Source organism: Pavona decussata, unplaced genomic scaffold, assembly GCF_977016875.1.
Source record: "Pavona decussata unplaced genomic scaffold, jaPavDecu1.1 SCAFFOLD_416, whole genome shotgun sequence".
Taxonomy (NCBI): domain Eukaryota; kingdom Metazoa; phylum Cnidaria; class Anthozoa; order Scleractinia; family Agariciidae; genus Pavona; species Pavona decussata.
Genome location: NW_028145778.1, coordinates 1,176,237 through 1,197,005, shown reverse-complemented (window position 1 = coordinate 1,197,005; position 20,769 = coordinate 1,176,237). Strand labels below are relative to the sequence as shown.

At 39.0% G+C, this 20,769-nt stretch overlaps 1 protein-coding gene and 2 pseudogenes across 3 annotated transcripts; 1 reads left to right on the top strand and 2 right to left on the bottom strand.

The window, feature by feature from the left end:
* Positions 1 to 242: 242 nt before the first annotated feature.
* On the top strand, positions 243 to 7,113 carry LOC146450979 (uncharacterized). Its single transcript, XM_085099802.1, has 2 exons — positions 243 to 3,362; positions 5,671 to 7,113. Exons 1-2 carry the CDS (start codon positions 3,156 to 3,158, stop codon positions 6,115 to 6,117), a joined length of 654 nt encoding a protein of 217 aa, XP_084955928.1. The 5' UTR covers positions 243 to 3,155; the 3' UTR covers positions 6,118 to 7,113.
* A 1,805-nt stretch (positions 7,114 to 8,918) lies between these two features.
* LOC146450978 (uncharacterized) lies at positions 8,919 to 10,888 on the bottom strand (annotated as a pseudogene). Its single transcript, XR_014860196.1, has 4 exons — positions 10,862 to 10,888; positions 9,883 to 10,073; positions 9,546 to 9,614; positions 8,919 to 9,267 (listed from the first exon to the last, which is right to left on the bottom strand). The product of XR_014860196.1 is annotated as an uncharacterized LOC146450978 (transcript).
* LOC146450977 (uncharacterized) lies at positions 10,476 to 19,940 on the bottom strand (annotated as a pseudogene). Its single transcript, XR_014860181.1, has 6 exons — positions 19,594 to 19,940; positions 19,415 to 19,502; positions 19,175 to 19,257; positions 18,812 to 18,991; positions 18,389 to 18,493; positions 10,476 to 12,192 (listed from the first exon to the last, which is right to left on the bottom strand). The product of XR_014860181.1 is annotated as an uncharacterized LOC146450977 (transcript).
* Between the last annotated feature and the right edge of the window lie 829 nt (positions 19,941 to 20,769).

Here is a 20,769-nt window from a genome sequence, read left to right as displayed (position 1 = left end):
AGGAACACCAAGAAATTGGAGAGGGTAAACGAACGGGCACTTAGACTTGTATATAAGGATAAGAATAACTCTTACAATAGATCTCAATTATCCTTACACATCCCTGTACTCAGACCCCCTTAGATGTACTTAGACATCCTTAGCTGTACTTAAACATCCTTAGATGTACTTAGACATTCTTAGGTAAAAACGCGTAAAAACGGACACTTTGTTTTTCTCTGCCCGTCAATATCTGCACAGGATTGAAAAGTTTCCCTTTTTATTCAAACCGCAGCGACACCCTGTTGACTTTTGTGTTTCTTTTTGGTCTTTGCTCGTGTTCTTGTTTTGGCACGTTCTGCATCTGCATTTCCGTGTACACGAGGCCCCTCTAATCACACAAGAGCACCTTGACTTTCCTTCACCTTTAATGCAGTTTGCCTTCTTCCCATTAGACTTTTTGCCACAAGCACAGGCTGAACAGATTGCTGCTGTGGACTCTTCTACATCGTCTGCCATTGTTTCACCTTGAAAACAAAACAAAAAAAAGTGAATATGAATAGGTATGTGAATAAGTTGGAAATCAACTTTCCTTAATAAAATTCTCCCCTCCTAAAATAAAATAACTATCATAGTAGTACATTTGAATAACAAGCGATCATAAGCTAGTTACATCCCGCCATGAAACCCTGAATGAGGAAAATCCGATCGGTGCTATTGGGTTTCCTTTAGAAACGTACCAGCAACAGACCACACGTGATCTGTAGAATCATAATGGCCAGGACCATATATGACTATATGAGTGCCTACACCAAGTAGTTACCCAAAGTCAACTGTAAAAAGTATTGGAGAAGATGAAAAAGGAGATTTGGTGGGAAGGGGAATGAAGTTGAGTGCTCAGCAGTGTATGACTAAGAGGAACAAAATCATAGTGGCTTGGAGAGTGACGTCAACCATGCAGTCAATAAGAACAAGGATCAGACTGGCGCTGGTTCTCAAAGCAATATCGACACTTCAGATGACTGTGAGGAGCAAACATATGATGGCTTGACACCTGTTCAACATGACTTTATCACTGATGAGGACATTGAAGGAAATTATTATGATCTAAATGATCCCAAGGTCATACAACCTCTTTGAACAGCCCAAACCAAGTGAGGATCCACTATATGTGTCCTTTCTAATGTATCAAAGAAATAAGAGGAAGCTCTTAAAGCTACTGAGAAACCCACTTGAAATAAATTAAGGTAAGATCTGATTGAAGACTAATGTTAAAGGAAAAAAGGTTTCAGGAATATTGGCTATGTTTTGTGTCAATGTTTATACCATTTATTGTTCCACAAATCAGCAAACATAGGCACAAAAAAGAAATAACAAAAACGTAACTTTTTTTAGGAGCCGTTGTTTCCCAAATACAGTGTTTTAGACATTTCGAACTCCAACAAATTATTATCTACCTCCTCTCCTAGTAATAGATATTCATTGTGACTATTGACCGTTCTGATGTTCATGGTACATTTCTATCATTACAACAGGGAAGGGGAGATTTGAATTCACAATGGGCGCTTTCCATTCGACCAAAAATTCCGGAATGAAATTTCGAGTATTCCATGTGACGAATGGAACAGTATTTTCCGGTTGGTTTGAACCAAGGCGTCCCAGTCCATCACGTACCAATTTTCGCGGAAAATACCAAATAAACAGGGAATTAAAAAATGGCGGACTCTTTGTCTATTTTACTTGCTTTAGAGTTGCTCGACGACTATGAAGTTGAAATAAGCGAAGTATTGGACGAGGACGACGACATATTAAACGCTGTTCAGTGTGGGTAGCTCCTACATGCGTAGGAATTTAAACCGAGTCCGCGACTACTTTGAGGGCACGATACCTCTCTATTTTCCTGACGAGTTTACACGTAAGGGTCACTTCAGAATGACAAGAGAAACTTGCGAGCTGTTCACTCGCGCCGTCATGCCCACAGGAAGGATACCACTTAGGAATGGATCTGGGCGAGCTGCCAAGCGGAACTCTGATATTGAGCAGAAGAATTGGAAGCCATGTTGAGTTCGATTTGCTCTGAGAAACTTGGCGCGAGCAGGAATGGTCAAATGGAACGGAATTTTCCGGTTGTTCCGATTTTCCGGAATTTTAGGCCAACCTCGCGAGGTACACCCAAAATTTCGGAATGAAATTCCGGAAAATGTCTGATCCATTGGCTCCCAAACCCGGAATTTCCGGAATTTTTGGTCGAATGGAAAGCGCCCAATATACCATGAAGCTTCCAGATGTAGTGGATTACAATTAAAATTATTATACATTAATTTTTTTTCCGTAAAATTTCTCAACGATTTCCATTGCATGCATAAAAAAGCAGATATTGCAACAACTTAAACTTTGTTGACAAAATGAATGTTGTTGAAGGAATGTCAGTTTGCATTGGCCATAGCTTTCTCAGTGGACTTTTGATATTTAAAATAAGGTTTTATCACTCGGCGAAGATTGCGAGTGACAACTGTGTGCCAGATCTTTGAGTTTCTGCACCTTGTTAGTAAACATGCATGACTTTGTAGTCTCCGCTCCTCACCACTAACGGCTGCTCACGAGAGAGACACACATTCCTTGCCCTAAAATTGACAAATAAAAAACAGGCTTCCATATTCTGGAAACCTGGTTGACAGCAAACATGGCGGATCTATCTTCTTTTTCAAAAGTGGGTGAACAATTCAAGTTTAGTGAGTTAAACAAGCATCAAAAAGAAGCGATTATATCTGCAGTGCTGAAGAAAAAGGACGTATTTGTTAGTTTACTAACTTGCTTTTGAAAATTTCATTTTTCAAGCTCTACCTATGGTAGCGAGTCTGGCCACATTGTGATCGTTGTTTCGGCTTTGCTTGCCGTCATTGAAGGAACAGTGTCACAGCCGAGCTTGCCCGATGACACACACGATTTAGTCCCAAAGTTTTCATCGGTCCGCCATCTTGAATTTGGTTCGTTGATTCGTTCTCGGCTAATATTCCTTATAATACACGTTGAAGCCGTAGCTATTTTGCACTTTTGGAGTTGGTATTGTTTTTCTGTGCCATAAACCTCTGTGTTTGCATGGTATTCCTTGTAATGGACACTGAAGTCAAAGAGAGTCTTCAACGGAGACTGTACATGTGGTAAGTTTATTTGCGATGGTTGAAGGTGGGGAATTTGTTTTCGTTATTGTGGATAAATTAAAATCAACAACATCTTCAATTTATAGGAAAGTAGAATTTCGTGCTCATGTAAGAGTACATGTTCCACGAAAAGGACGAGTGGATTGCCCTTGCAAGGGCGAAGGTCTTCAATGTGGCTCCAGATGCACGTGTGGTTCGACAGCAAAACGTTGCAGAGATGAGGTATGTTTGCTGCGTTATTAGTGTATAATGCTTTTCTTTTCTGGATGGCTAGACACTATTTATTTGTTACTTCATACCAATAAATTATTGAGTTTCGATCGCAATTGGCGCTACTTGTTGACCTGATACTTGATTATTATGCAAATTATTTGTGACAGCTCTGTATTCTATTTCAAGGCCTGGGAGCATAACCGACTTATGTCGAATTTGAGCGCGGCTTTTGATTTCGCACGGATTTGTCCGAATTTTGGCTCTCCCTGGTTTGGAAAACATTTCGCGGATTTACAATCGTGGTCAAAACTCCTTGACAAAACCAAACACGAACAAAACAAAAACCACTTGCTTACTTCTCCCTCCCACCCCCTCCCCCTATGCAATGACAACCGAACACAGACAGCCAAAAAACCACCTTACTTACTGTTTCTCCCTTCATAATTCTACCACAGTTTCTTCTCCCTCCCCCCCTCCCCCTTATGCAATGTTGATGTGGGAAGTGATGCTTGCCAGGAAACTGTTCGTGACCCAAAAGACAACATTGAGTCAGGGGGAGGGGGAGGGGGATTTGGTGGTTTGCTTGTCTACAAGTGAACGCGCTTGGAAGGCAAATTTTGTTATAGGTTTTGTCCATGTCAGACTCGTTTTCCAAATTATCGGTAGGCTAAAAGTTTCCACTGTCCACGAGCCGTGTTTAGTCGCACCAGTTGTTGTTTCTATAAGTAACGTTTGAGATGATATCATGGTTTGCTTTTGCGGGTTGTTACAAGCCCAAAATAGATCAAGGCAGTCGGGATAAACAACTTGTGTATCATACTGGCTAGTTGGTTTCTCTTTTGTTTGGTGAAGTTTGTAAACGCACGACATCTATGGATCTTTTGGAAAGTTATGAAATTGACGAATGCAGTTCACAGGAACTGGTGGAAATGTTGTCCAAAGAATCCCTCCTTGGTAGTGATGACTGTGCCGTGGCGAATTTTTCAATTCGATTATCAAATCCCGCGGGAGCATCAGAGACAAATCCCGCCATGTGCAAGGTGTTTTGCAAGCCTTAGTTGTGGTTTGCCAGGCTTGAAATTCGGTATGTAACGATTAACTTGACAATTTCAAGGCAATGATTCAATAAAAGTACGATTAACATAGATTTTCAACGGTTAACACCGACTGCTCATGAAAAGAATAGATAGTCTTTACCTTTTAATAGAACTGCCGTTAATCGTTGTAAATCGTTGAAATGGCTACATGTCTTCCTGTTAATCGTGTATAATGCTAGTATTTTGCGTTATCAAGAGTGATATGTCGACAAACAGGACAAAGCTGGATTTTACGCCAGGAAACGGACACATTTTCTCTTGGAGAATGTAACTGTTTACGTTGTGGACATTCCTGTCACATACGTAGTAGTTTGTAACAGAATCAAATAAAAGCGTGACAGCATTCTTTTCGTTGCTCCCGCGAAAAACACCGCTTTCGTGTGCCGTGTTTCAAAGACAACGAGTGTAAATTAAATACAAGTATTTAATCCTCAGTGCATTGTCCTTTTGGTCATCCAGTGTCTATAATGTTACCGATATCAAAGCGGCGTGAAAAAATACTGGACAATGGTTTTTAATAGAATTGCAGTTCACATGCAAAAGTTTGGACAAATCCGAGCTACATCGAAAAACGGGCTGAAATTCGACATCAGTCGGTTATGCTCCCAGCCCTTCATTTACATTTGACAGCTAAATGGGGATCAAAGGGAAAAAAATAATATATTGTTTCTTTTGGGAATTTTTCGGGAGACACCCAGTTTCAAAATAAGTGTAAGCTCTCATGGGGAATAATATTTCTTTGATAAACAATATTATTGAAAGTGTCTTGTCCTGGTACAAGTAAATCCGCTCAAGCTGCCCGCCCTATTCAGAGAGAAAATCAGCCATAAAATGTTGCTTTAAATAGGCCTAGTGAAAAGGAAGAGAGGGTGAAAGAAAACAATGATGTGAAGGTAGGAAGTGTGTGTTTACATATGCTGAAAGGCTCAGATAAGTTTATCCCTGGACAACACATACCATCTTGTTCCCTGTGATGTTTATGGCTGTTTTTTTACTTGGGTGAATGATTACAAGAATTTAACCTTGCAAAATAAACCTTTCTTTCTAATATTGTCTCACTGGTAGGAAATATATCACATTTTCAGGGATTTTTATGCCATCCATGCTGAACTTTTTGTGAACAGATAAAGGGACCTTGTCTAGAAAAAATACAATACACAGTATGTGATCCAGTTCATTTTTTCTCCCATTTTGATTTCTGGAATGACATTTCATTTCAGGAGTGTATATCAAGGCTGGATGAGCCCATGGTAAGAAAGCTGTGCATCCAAAGCTTGCAACGGGGAGTCGGAAGCATGGACTCTATCCATGGTCTTCTCATTGCAGAAGATGATCTAAATGATATGGAGGATGATGAAGAAGAAAAAGCCACTGCAGCTGTTATGACTCAGACTCCAATAAGTGCAGCAAGCCATGAAGCAGGCCAATCTGCTGGACCCTCTGACTCAATACCTTTGTGCAAGTGTGGGGTCTGTCAAAGAATGTTGCAAGAAATAGAGAACAAATGCTGTGGGCAGCGGAAATGTGTGACTACACACACTAGGTTCCATAAATTGTGTCTTGATCCTGATGTTCTCCAGCTGGCCATAAGGGACAGGGGAGACATCAGGAATGACAGAGAAGACAATAGTACACAATCATTCCAGAAAGCCAGTTACAGTGCTTGATCTTATGGATATCTAGGGAAGGGCAACAGAAAAGTATGTCTGGCATGCGTTGTCAAAACTGTTCGGCATCATCACCCTTCTCAAACTGGCGTGTATATGGGATTTAGGCATGAATGACCTAAAGTAGTCAATTTGAAATAGATTTAGCCTGCAACACTGTCTAGAAGAGCATGTGCCCCTGGCGAAGTTTCAAGTTACCGTTCAACACAAATAAAACCTGCTACATGTGTACCTCTTTCATGCCTAAAGCTCAAATAAAAACGCTGAGGATGGTTCAATCTTTAAAAACCCTACTGTTCATGTTGAGTTTTCCCAAATTTTTATCAATGGACACATTTTTGTTTTATTCTCTGTACAAAGACATAATGGACCAGCCCGTTGACCTCCAATCTCATACCCAGAGTCCTCAGGCTTTTTGGTCTGCGACTGGGCGCCAGGAGAGACTCTGGAGAATTCGAAAAAAATTAAATTTTTTGACTGGCTGCCCCTTAACAGTTTGCATTGTTTTACTGCAGAAATCCTGCGGTAAGAAAATTCCAGTACCCGAGAGTCTCCCCTGGTGACAAACTGCTGGCCAAAGAGCCTGAGGACTCTGGGTATGCGAATGATTAACCTTGAAGTTGACCTCTATCATAAATAACTGTGGGAACACTTCTATTTATGATTAGCAGTGTACATAGTCTCATTTTGCAATTCAGTGACCTTTGGTTTCGACAAAAATCTCTTTGACGTTAGGATAAATAACTGCATGCGTGGACAGATAATGGTATGCAACACAGCATACTTATGTTCCCAATTTAGGCAGTAACTTGCATTCAGTAAAGACTATTGCAAGCGTGTTCTTGTCAAACTGTGGAAATATCAATATTATAAAGTCCATTGCTGCTAATATTCATGTGTACAGTTAAAAAAACCTAATGCATTATTTTACCACATATGTCAGTTCATTTATTACATTTATTGACTGTGCATTTTCATATTAAAACAAAAATTATGACAATATATATTTATTTTATAAGTGGAAACCTGACTCTCTTTTTGCGCTGACAAAAAAAATCTAACTACAAGACCCTTCAAAGCCATTGAGTTGTTGTCTTTCTTTAGGTTTACAGTATAATTATTTTCATAGAGATCAGTCGAGCTATCCGTGATTTCCTTTATAAGCAAACTCCCAAGAAAGTCTAAACCATTACTAAAAAAGGCCTGCAAAAACAGATCTACTATTTTCAATGCTACATAATTTGACCTATTCAGAAAAGCAATGACTAACATCACTAAAATATTAAACATGGGAACCTTGGCAATAAAGCAACCACCAAACATTGTAACCAGTGCAGCATACCACAGTGCTCTATATACAACAGTTATGCTTTATGTAAATTTCGGTCACATTTCTTATTCAGATGTCTCAAAACTTATAAAAGGGTAATATCAAGTTGCCGAAGAAAGGGAATCTCAAAGAATGCAAAAATTCGAGAGGAATAACCTTACTGTCCGTTGTGGGGAAGGTACTCGGTAGAATCATCATAGAGCGAGTGAGAAATGGAGTGGATAGAAGGCTGAGGAAGGAACAGGCAGGTTATAGAAAGGGGAGGGGTACAACAGACCAGATCTTCATCCTGCGGAACATTATTGAGCAGGTCAGCGAATGGCAGGCAACCCTGTACCTGAACTTCGTAGACTTTGAGAAGGCTTTTGATTCTATCCACCGAGAAAGCCTGTGGGTAATAATGGCTAAGTATGGAATCCCGGAGAAGATCGTGAAAATGGTAAGAGTATTTTATGACGACTTCAAGTGTGCTGTATAAGATCAGGGGGAAACATGTGAGTGGTTTGACATAAAAACTGGGGTAAAACAAGGATGCAATATGTCGGGATTCTTGTTCTTGATTGTTATGGATTGGGTAATGCGAAGAGCGGTTGGCAGTGGTGAAAACGGTATTAGGTGGAAGTTTACTTCAAAACTGGACGACTTGGACTTTGCAGACGATATAGCTCTGCTTTCATCTACCAAGCAGCAGATTCAGGATAAAACGACAAGGCTGGACGAAGAGGCCAGACGAGTGGGACTCAAAATCAACGGAGAAAAGACAAAAACGGTGAGGATCAATGCAAGGAACCAAGAAAACATCATAATAAATGGGCAGGATATTGAAGATGTCGAAGAGTTTGTGTACTTGGGGGCGAAAGTTTGTAAAGAGGGAGGTGGTATGAAGGACTTGAAGAACAGGTTATCGAAAGCCAGAGGTGCCTTTAACAAACTAAAGAAGATCTGGATCTCTAATAACATCTCGAGGAAAACAAAACTGAGGCTGTATAAAACACTAGTAGTGCCAGTGTTACTCTATGGATCTGAGACATGGAAGATGAACAAAGGAGATGATAAAGCAGTGAATGTGTTCCATAATAGATGCCTACGTAAGATCTTCCGAATCCGATGGCAAGACCATGTCAGTACCAAAGAGCTACTGGAAAGAGCAAGCATGAAGCCACTGAGTGTGGAAGTGATGTCTCGAAGATGGAAAATGATTGGCCATATTCTTAGGAAAGATCGCAATGATGATTGCAATGTTGCCATGAGCTGGGCACCAGAAGGTAAAAGGAGAAGGGGAAGACCAAAAACCACCTGGAGACGGACAGTGGAGAAAGAAAGGCAAGAAGCAGGTTGGAGATCGTGGGAGGAGGTGCGGACCGCAGCAACCAATAGAGAGGAGTGGAGAAGCTCTGTGAAGGCCCTATGTGCCACGAGGCACGAAAAGGATATATGAATATGTAAAAAACGTGGGATAATTTCCTTAGTTTTAATTGGTATGGTTTTCAAATCTACTTAAGAAAAAGTTTCTGGATGGCGATGGTGGCTTGTCTGCAATTGTCGGTGCCAATAAAGCTGGGTCGCTGTCATTCAAAGGGACATTACGGGTGACTTTATTGGCATCTTCTTTCCACAACTGTACGACCTTGGCCGTAAGTACAGGGATGTAGTCGTACCACTTTTTCACTTTTACCACCTTGGAGTTCCATTCCTTGGTCCTTTGGTTGTACTTTCTGGATACCACAACATCCCCTGCTTTAGTGGTTGCAGCTGCATTGTTCACATGGTAATTTCAATCGATGGCAGCTAATTGCTTCCTGGCTTTGTAACTTCTGTAACTACAAAGAAAATAAAAAGCATAATAACATTGTCACTCTAAATATATCCATAGTGTGCTTTCAAATAAAAGGCGAGGCCAACAGGGATTAACAATAGGTCTTTCCTTCCTTCTGCAATTTCATTGGAGTCTACTACCTGACAATCATAATTCATTATTTCGGTATGAAGTTTCTCTGTTATGGAGAAAAGCTAAAAGCCCTACCAGTGTACAAAAGAAGTTCATTACAAATACAAATGTTTATAAAAGGAAACAAAAAGGACAAGTGTAGTCACAAACCTGTAAGAACATCTCTTAGGGGTGTATGCCTATGTATGGTTATTTGCACATTCAATACTTCCAGTGTGCCTGAAGGAAGAAAGTGAAATGTGTTAAACACAGTCAGATGTAGATAGATCATAATGTACCTGTTCCACCATACAAAACAGATTCTGACCTTGCTGCAATGAAATAAATCAGTACCTGTAATTGGGGTGGAGACGGGGGTCGGGCTCATAACTGAAGCCCTCTTTTGTTTACAACTACATAAGATTATAAGCAAGGTGGCCCCTGGGAGAAAGCCTTGCAGTTGATGTCCACAGAAAATTATCAAAAGTAGTAGAGAAAATTTATTTACCTGAAACGGACATAATACTTAAAACTTGCAGGAAGCTGTGGGTCAAGGACGATTTTCTGTAGGGCTTCAAAATCTTTATCCCTTCGGTCAAACCATGGAAGGTCATGCCCTTCCAGTTGCCCATGGTCACACTTGCCTCCAGACCAATCATGTTCATCACATACATGGTTGGGTAAACTAGTCCACTTACTCTATTGTAGCAAGAATGATTGCACATAAAAATTATCTTTTAGCCTAAAGATCAGTTATACAAAACAGGGTCAGGTTGTTTGAAAGCCGATTAATGCTAATCCACGATTAAAAGTTAACTGAAGTTTTCATCTCGGCCATTAAAAATGGCTTTAAAGGCTCATCTTAAGCTAATGGTAAACAAAAGTCAAAGGCAAAACTTAAAGACAAAATCTTTTGGAAGAATCCTTATGGATTAGTAAATATACTCTAATCGAAGTTCACGTTAACCCAGGATTAGCTTAATCGGGATTTGAACAACTGGACCCAGAAGTGTCAGATGAGTGTTGTAAACATCACCTTTGCCAAACACTTCCTTATGCTTTTTGACTTGTGCCACACATCCAAGCTGTGAAAAACTGAAGCAAAATGTCAGCTGCAAGACATAAACAATGAAGAAATGTGTGGTCACAAACAAAGTTTCATCAAACCAACCTTTAACTATTATTTGCGCTGCCTTGCACTGATAACATCGGTTCTCATTTTATTTATTTATTTATTTATTTATTCACACCACCACCTCATACGTAAGATTATAGTAGTTACAATGTTAGTTGAACAAGAACAGAACAAGAACAGTTTCATAAAATAAATAAAATAAATAATATAGAATGTTCCGAAAAAACAGTGAGTGGTGAGGAGACCTCAGAAAGCCAAAGGCTGTTACAAGAAGGTCCCCCCCGTGATTTGGTCATTGATTAAAAAGTTAATAATTTAGGACAAGGGGGCAGAAGGATAAAATAAACTTCACTTTGCTTTTTGAAGGTGGCATCATCATGTTCATCCCCTTCCACCAGGCCCTTGAATTGTAATCTGATACACCAAGAACCTCAAAAAATCAATCTAGTCGAAAGTGTCAGTGTTTATTGTGCTATTACATACAATACATAACACTGTGATATTAGAATTCTTACCAAGCAACTTCTTGATTGAAGTAGAGGCATCAGTCACCACCTCGACAACATTTAATGATGCCTGCAATCTCTGAAGGGCATTTGTAGGGCTTGCTTTTCCATGTTTACTGAGGTCAAACCAACATGCCGTTTTTCCCTGACCTCAGCCTCTAAGATATAGCCACTCCATTAAAAAATAGCAAAGATTCTTGGCAGTGTGTCCTGAGGAGTCACACTGCCCATCACCACAAACGATAACTGGCTTATCCAAAAATTCCTACACAAGCTGCTCTCTTTGCTAACTCCACCACTCGTCAATTGCTGGAATAAAATGCAGCCTCTGCATCCTATAAAAAGTGGAACCGAAAATAAATGGAAAGCCAAGAAAATTTGCCATTTTCTCCACTTTCGCAAAATTGTTCCCTGACACCATAATGCTTGCAGCCACTTGGGGTTGTTACTGTAAAAGTCATTTAAGTCTGTAGATGACGAAAATGTTCCTTTGTGACCCATGCAACAACTCCACTTAATACCACTGTAGGGCCATTCAGATACTTCTTTTTGATGAATGCCTCCTTTGTGAAACCAGGATGCTGGCATTTCTTGAACAGATCAAGAAGAAGATCTAAGGAGCAGATTACTTTAGTCTGCCCTACAAGGGATAGTTCCTCTTTCAACATATTTTTGTCCTCATATCTGCTCGACTTTGGGTATGTTTGAGTTGGAGCAGTTGCTGAAGTTACTGGCTGAGCAGATGTGACAGGAACTGACTGTGGATCTGAAGACACACCAAAACCTTGCGCAGACAATGGGGCACAAGCTGGCTGTGGGAGCGATGATACAGCACTAGTTGACACAGCTGGATGCTGCTGACGAAACAGGAAGTGCAGAAGAAGTTGAAGCACCACTAGAAAGGGGTACAGATAATGTACAAGCATAAGTGTGTCCTGGAGAGGTTGTTGTAGAGGAAGCTGTAAACGAGACAGATGGCATAGTCCTAACTGGAAGTGGAACATATGAAGATGAAGTAGGTAATACAGAAATGCTTGAACTTGCAGAAACCTGGGGCGTGTTCAATGGTAACGATGGACTCAGGTCTATCCACTCATTGTCTGTTTCAAGGTCACTGAACATCTGCTCTGTACATGACTCACTTCCACTTTCATTCTCTTCCAAAGACATGGTCTGCCTATAAACAAATTAAATTATAGCTAGAAGGTGTCTTGCATTACCAAATATGAGTATTATCCTTGCTTTCTAATTAAAATATCCATATTGAGTCACTGGAAAGTGTGAGAATGTTGTCTCGACAATATAATTTCGGGTATTTTGTGGAATGACTAACCTAAATTAAAACCATTTGTTGGCCAACCCACCAAAACAATATTACTAAAGTAATTCTAACACACTAAAAGCTGCTCAATACTTGGGTGCACTTCTCATTGCAGCTGAAGACAGTTCAAACACAGAGTAACATTTTTGTGAGAAGAAAATACATCTAACAAAAAACCGTGATGGGAAGCCTAGAGTTAGAGGTCCTGGGAGCTTCCTCAGCCCCCGTATCTCGGGTTCTAAATGGGTTAAACCCTACTCTTCTAAGTTTAGAACAACGGGTACCGTCCGTACTAAATTATCTTTTGTGCCAGCTTACATGACAATTGCTACCATTGTGAGGAAGCTGACCAATCAGCATTTAGATATAAAAATGTGAAAAAGAAATCCAAAATGGCGGACAGAAAAAAATATTTGTAATCATGTTTGGTGTTTGAATTCAACTCTTTGCTCTCCTTTGCAGCACCTAATGCTGAGAATCTATTCAGCGCTTACAGCAGAGAAGCCCAAGACGAGCGTTTTGGCCTTTTGCCTAAATTACTTTAGTGGCTAGTTGGGTACGGTCTAATGAAGCGTACTAAACTACGATATGTTTGTGCACTAATTGAATCTTGATCACCTCAATATCACAAGCTTAACATTTTGAGGGCTTTCGCAGTGGTTCCTAGTCTTTATATGTTTATAACTACAGGAAAATAGTCATTAGAATAGCCTTTAAAATCAATATCAATGTCTGTGTGTGTGCCGCGTCGGAGGTTATGTATCCATGGTGAATGTTTGGGTAGGGGGGGGGGGGGAGAGCGGAGGTAATTGGGTGATTTTTTTCTGGGTATATGCCGCTAACCTCTCATACTCCTTACCCCATTGTCTATTTTCTGGCCCATTATACACCCCATGTTAGTTACTTTTGGGCAAGACCTTTCTAAAACACCAGAATAAAATGGGAGCCATTTATAAATATGAAAACAGCATAGCCAAATATAGGTTCGATTTACGTCTCTCTCTCTCGTCTCTAGTCCACCTTTCTCATTTTCCGAGTTATCGAGCCTACGCTAAATACGGTAAGATCCCCAAGATTCTAGTTACTTTACTAGTAGCTGAAATGTATAAAGAATGCTTGAAGATGCAAACGTTGCATTAAATCCAGAAGGGTGGGGATGGGTGGGGGGTGGTATTATTGGGTAAGGGTGTGCAGCTGGGACTCTGATACTTCACCCTATACCAGACCATATTCAGCTAAATTTTGTGAGCCTATTCTAGACTAAAACTAGATGCGAAAAGGTCCCGCTATTAAAATTGTCATGCCAGTCAAATAATTACACATGATTCATGTAAAGTAAGATGTAAACCCGAACTCAACACTTGCAAAGCCACCAATTAAAGTATGGAATCACTGTATTTTGCTTTTGCGAGATTTATCAGAGAAAAACAAACTCTTGTCCTCAGTTGTTGTAATTTTAATCTTTAATTCTTTTATCAGTTTTACGTAATCAGAAATGAGACATCGTCACTCCTGAAATTTTGAAATAGCTTCACTTCAAACTCGCGATCAAGTTGAAACAGTTCAAACATAATCTGACCTGAATTGAAATATCATCTGCCTTTTTGTTTCGGTGATTCTCATTTAAACATGGCAAGTCAAAAGAGTAAGCCGTGCGCTCAAACCTACAATATGTTGACCGACATTCAAAAGAATATTCTTAAACAACATTATGATGGTGGAATGATTGGTACTGGCCGCCAGTATGATGAAATGATTACCCATGCAGCTGAAGAAACTCGTCTTCCAAGGAATAAGGTTGAGGTAAGCTTACAAGTCATTGGTCTTGTTCCCCTATTTAAACAGGGTAATCAGTTCAAATCTTCCTTCTTAATTACCACTAGGGCAAGAAGTAAGTTATTTCTGTACTGTATTTAGAAGACCTAATGAGAATACCGGGTACATACCTCTTTGGAATGAAATTTTGCGACAGAAATAACCATAAGTATCGGTTAAAGTGTAATTTGTACATTATAAATGAAAGCTATAGAGCTTTTCTTTTAAATTTGGTATTTTGGCATCGATAAAGTACAAAGTTTCCTTTGTTGTAAGTACGATTGTACAATATCCTCGTGTGTGTCATGCTCGAATTTGAACTCACATGCTGCAGAGTCGCGTAAGAAACCTTCTTACAGTCCGTATAGAACTGCGTCTTTCTAGGTAGAATATAAGAAATCTTGCACCTGAAGTCGGTGTTCTATCGCTCTGTCCCTGGAATTCATCAAAAAAAATTACAGGGTGTACCTTGCCTATAATAATTATATAATAATTACCTATACAAAATTGCACTTTATTTGAAACTTTGTATCCGGGCTTTATTTTTAAACAAAGAGTAATTTACATGTGAAGAACTTACAATCTATGGCTGTAAAAGTGGCCTTTTCAATTCAAGCAAAGCAGTGAACTCTATCAGAGACACTTTACAGCTTATAAACGTATCTGTGACCTGGTCCATAAGCCTAAACTGAAAGGCAGTGGTAGGTCTGTCCGGTGAACCAGGCCACAGATGTAGTCATACCAAGGTGACAGCTGGATGCTCGCACTGGCAGAAACGGATCTTCTTTGAATGATGGTTTCCTAGGTTTAAAAAAATGTCCTTATAAATAATATTATTTAAACTTGTTTGTCAATACTTACTGTTTACCGGTAACCTTTTTCATGCCTCTTATAAAACCATCCTGTATTAGCTCTTCCAGCCCACTAAGTATATGTAGACGAATGAAAATCACTTATGAAGATATATAAAGTCCAGGGCCAATATAAGCAGCAGTTTGATACACTAGCTATTATTAATGATACTACATTTACAATCAAGTACAGTGAAACAAAATTATCAACATTTTTGGCACACCATGGATAATCATAATAAGGGCATTGCACAAACATAAAACATGTAAAATAAACAAATAAGCATAAATACATTTGTGCTCAACATGTTTATCTATACACTGTACAATCCGAATTTCCCCTGAGGAGCACTCGTGGTCACCTCGGGCCAAAACATCGTGGTTGGGAAAAAGTGGAACTAACGTTCCATCCTGTAATGAAAAAGACAGTGGGTTAGCTGTCGATCACTTTGTATTTTTCTCCTTTTCCATGGCATTTACAATGTACTTCTTCACAAGTACCAATAAGGAGGAAGATATAATTCAGTTTCCAGCACAGAAGACCGTCATTACAATCATTTATTTATTTATCTATGTATTTTAATTAATTGAATGAGATTATACGATTATATCACAATCATGCATTGTATATATAAAAAAGCTAATAAAAATTTTGTAATGGAACTTACTTTCCATAGTTCCAACACATGATAAGTGTTAATACTTCCGTGGAGCCTTTGAGAACAGTTGAGGCACAAGTAGATTTGAGGCCCGCAGTAAGTGCACCTTGCCACGGCCGCAGTTTTGTGGCACCAAACACATGCAGTATTAGGAAGAAATGAGTTCTCGATCTCTGTATTCACAAGACGTTCCCTCAATTCACTCCACTTAATTTCTTCCTGTATTCGGCGATTCTGGTGGGCGCTTACAGAATGCCGGAAATCGCCAGATGCATGATCTGTATCTTCAGCCAGGTATGCATTGGTGCAGTGCTTGATCTCGCGATCGACTGCAGGCACAGGCAATGCTGTCGAACTGTTTCCAATCGTACGGCTTTCTAGCGACAAAGAAATGTCTTGCCTCCTTAAACCACTGCGGTAAACGAACTTTGCCTTAAATGAAACGGGCTTGAAGTGCTTAATGATAAATCGATATTTTTGGCTTTTATAAACCAGGTCCGCCATTTTGAATTTCATCCCGATAATTGGATTCCTTGTCATGTAAGCTGGCACAAAAGATAATTTAGTGTGGACGGTACCCGTTGTTCTAAATTTAGAAGAGCAATGTTTGAGCTAGGATTTGATCACTGGGGGACAATTTGTCCCCTTGGCTAAAATTTTGGGGGACATTTTTATTTTTACGGGAACAGACAAAATAATTTTTATTCAACTTTTTTTTACATTGATACAGGCAAGCCAACAGAAACATTTTTTTAGCTGATCCTTGTAATACAAGAACAGTGATCAATACATAACCAGAAAAGTTAAGTTATTGGTGTCAAGACTTTTTTTCTCGTCATATTTAAACAGAGGATCAATGGCTATACTTTATACTTCAAATATTTCACGGCAGAATCTCATCTCGGCATCCCCTTGTAAACTTCAATTCCTTTCTTAATACTGGTAGATGTACATGTACTAATTCTTCTGTTGGTTCTAGCCCAAACATCAAGGGCTGTTGAAAAGTCAAAGTCCCTAACCTTAGTTTGTCAATGTTAGCCTTTGGAACAGTAACAATAGCATCTCGCATACTTTCCGCACTTTGATGAGAATGATAGGTAGCATTTCCTCCCACTCGAAGATTCTTAACACTTTCGAGGCCAACTTCATCCAGAAAATTGAATAGTAAGTCATACTTGAGTGTGGCTATGTCCTCCTTGGCCAGCCAGTAGAGGGCTCTCATTGCTGTGAGGATGGCTTGCGATTGTTCTCTAAGAACACGGCGCTGTGTGCTGCTGAATGTATCCTTCATAGCTTCTTCATTAACAGCATCCTCATGTTCTTAACAGTCTTTATGTCTTTGCAGAGTTGAGGTTCTAAAATTTGTACACCCTTCTGCCGATACAAAGGGGTTGTCTTCTTAGATTTCGGACAAAAATAGCAGAACGCCTCCTTTTCGTAGGGCAACCATGTGTGATCTCGCAACCAAGTTTTTTTCGGTTTTCTTTGAACCTCATCCGTTTCATCCGGATTAATACACTGTTCTTCTTCTGTATCATTTTTCTCTGATTCAGTCTGGCTTCAATTTGGAGCGAAAAAGCTTTCTGTTGTGAAACGTAACTTGAGAATGAACTTTGAACGAACAACGTGCAGTAAAATATAGTTTCCACGTTCTGTTTGGCTTGCAATTTCTGGGATCCCTTCATGTTTGCTTCCTTTCGAGTTTTTTCCCTAAATTTTGAAGGGGACAAATTGTTCCTTAGGCTGTTTTTTTAAGGGACAATTTCAATTGCAGTGCGGGATTGGCGCAATGGCACGGCCTGGCTCAAACCCTGGAAGAGTAGGGTTTAACCGATTTAGAACCCGAGATACGGGTGTCCTAAGGTGTACTTTTGACAAAGCTATCAATAACTTAACATTTTTAGCAAGGTGATAAGACTATGTTAAGCAGAAAAACTAATGCGGAGAGATTTCGACGTTTCGATGACATCCTGTCATCATTATCAAGAAAATGAAGAAAATTTACATAAGTAAGTAGACAAAACTAAACTGAAAACAATAGTCTATTGTTCTAAGCCAGTGAATCATCAAGTGACCTCACACAAAGGAAAACCAAAGTCAAGTGAATAATTTAGCACGTATTGAGTCTGATTGGATGTTAAATTATTCACTTGAGTTTGGTTTTCCTTTGTGTGAGGTCACTTGATGATTCACTGGCTTAGAACAATAGACTATTGTTTTCAGTTTAGTTTTGTCTACTTACTTATGTAAATTTTCTTCATTTTCTTGATAATGATAACAGGATGTCATCGAAACGTTGAGATCTCTCCGCGTTAGTTTTTCTGCTGAATTTAATAACAAAAGTCGATAAGACTATGAACACTAAAAATTATTTCTGGGATTTTTATTGTGTTAGAGAAAAGAACTAATCAGATACGAGAATTATAAACCATTAACTGCAACAGAAATTAATTTTCTGGTTTGTGTTTTTTTTTATTATGGTTTGATGTCGCATCTGATTGGTTGCAGAGCAATGAACATTTCAAAAATAATTTGTAATATTCTGGTTTCTGGTTTCCAGGTTTGCTGTTATAATAGGAAATGCATGCATCTATGAGGCAAATGATCTTGTCAGAATAGTTATGATGCCAAAAACAATGAAACTGCACAAACCACACTGAATCGTACTTACATGTACATCAGAAAACTATAATAACCTATTTTGAACAAATAATGCAAGGCACTTACTCCCAATCATCCATATCTGTGCCTTGACATGAATTGTAGCTCTCCTCCTCACAATAATCTTCATCAAGTTCATGTAAAGCATCTGTCAGGACATCTGCAATTGCCCTATGATGAGGGATGAAAATTAAATATTCCCGTTACATGTAAATACAGGTGCATGACAATGATTTTCCTTTGATGACTGCCAGCCTTCAGATTGGATCCACTCCTCTTTTATTATTTGATGGCCACATTTTTATGTACACGGTCATGATATTTTTTTACCCAGTTTGTAAAGTGGGACATTTGGTGCAAAAGTAAAGTACAACTATAAATAAAAATATGTGTATTACACATTATAGTAAGTATTTGTATTCATGTGTATGGTGTATGCATTGTTGAAATGGAACCTTTGCTACAGTCAATCATCTCTACAACACACACCTTTCTGTTTTCTCTTTATAATCATCTGAATCACCTTCACCATCTGAGTCACTGTCTGACAATGGGTTATCAGAATCTTGATATTTCCCTGAGTCATTTTGTAAAATAACGGAATCATCGGCAACCTGATAAGTGCTGTTATTCACCGAGAACTCTGAAATCCCAGTTACATCCAAATCACTGATAAAAAGAAAAAATAATATATTACATGAGCACTATGCCTTCATCAGGTAACACAATGGCAGAAAAGAAAATTGCCAAGAAATTTTACTCATAATATCAGCGCTGACAGGATAAGATTATTGAGGTAAAGCCAGTTCATAAAAGTACAGTTTTCTGCTATAAATTTAAAATTATACATACCTAGTGGCATCTAATGACAAGGTAAGAGGACTGCACAGTAATCATAACTGGTTTCACAAGGGTCGAGGTTGACAGTGCATGTCCTGTGTGCCAAAAAAAACTGATGCACAAATGTATCACTTTATTCCAATTTTTCAACACCTTTACTTGAAAACTGGCTTACACATAAATATACGTAACATCGAAATTACTTATACCAGAACAAACTCATTTAAAGAAAAATTGCAAATCATTTCTCACCTGAGAGATGGCATCGTCTTTTCGAAGGAACAGCAGTTTCCTCTTCAGTTCTCCCCTTCCTCTTCGCATATGAAATGACAGGATCATTCTCCCTATTGAAAACATTTGTTCTAGAGTAAGTTAAGCAAACCAAAAACCTAAAAAGGGTGTCAAAACAACAGCTCAATAGTGGTCCTTACTAATCTGCCTTGCCTTTCGAGTGAAAGAAGATGGCTTGCAAAATCAGAGTCAGTTTTGTAGTCAAACTTTATCCTCACGGCGACCCAAGAGGAATAAAAAATGCAGTCTATGGATATTCTCAGATGACCTCTTTGCCAAACGATGTTCGGCTGCTTTTTTGAGGCATGAATCCGCATTTGCCCGCTCCCGGGATGATGGCCGCCACGGCCAGACATGGTGACTTTGCAAACCAAAACAAATGAGTCCAACTCCAACACGAATATTGTAAAAAAGCAAACTAAACTATACTTTAAATCCCGCCTTAGCTAAATAATACTTTTTTAGACAGAACTGAGCGCGGATGACTTTGATATATAATGGAGATTCCAACAGCCGCGAAACTTGAAAAAACCTGCCAGCTTTTTCAAGTTGATATGACACTTCTGCACATGTCCGAGATCTGTGACACTGTCCCTTTAAGGATCAAACCGAACGCTTAAGACAGGTAGGAATATTCTGCGTAAGTCTGAGCAACGCAATTAGGCAGGGAGAAATAGATCTCATTGAAGGAGGATTTTATTTGATTGTTTACGCGACGCCAGAGGTGTTGTTAAAGAATGAACGATGGCAAAGACTGTTATCCTCGGATTTGTATCAGCAAAAGGGTTGCGCAATTGCAATAGACGAAGCTCATGTCATAAAACAATTAACTCAATTAGTTAAATCAATTTACTCCCCATGCAAACACTGCAAAGTGCAAAAACAGCTAAGATAGTTTTTCACCCAAACTCACTTTAAGAACGAGAAGTAATCACATTTTCATACCCAACTGTCTAGCGAAACAACCTAATGCCAATCACTCCATGAAAAATCCACATTGTTACTTTTTTTTATTGCCAAAAAAAGGAAAACAACTTTCCTACATATACTTCGCAATCATAGCAACATGATGTTTTCAAGAAAAAGAAAGGTCAACAAATGAGACACTTTTTTGGAATATTGAAAGATAAATTTATAATTACATGTACAGGTAAGCCATGTGTATTTACACAATAAATGAGATTGTTTATCTTTGAAAATCACTTGTTTCTATTTCTTTTCTCACCTAAGTATCCAAAGCGAAGCAAAAAAATAACCTAGAAAATATGATCACTTCCACCACATTCATTGAATACTATTTCCAATGCAAACACACT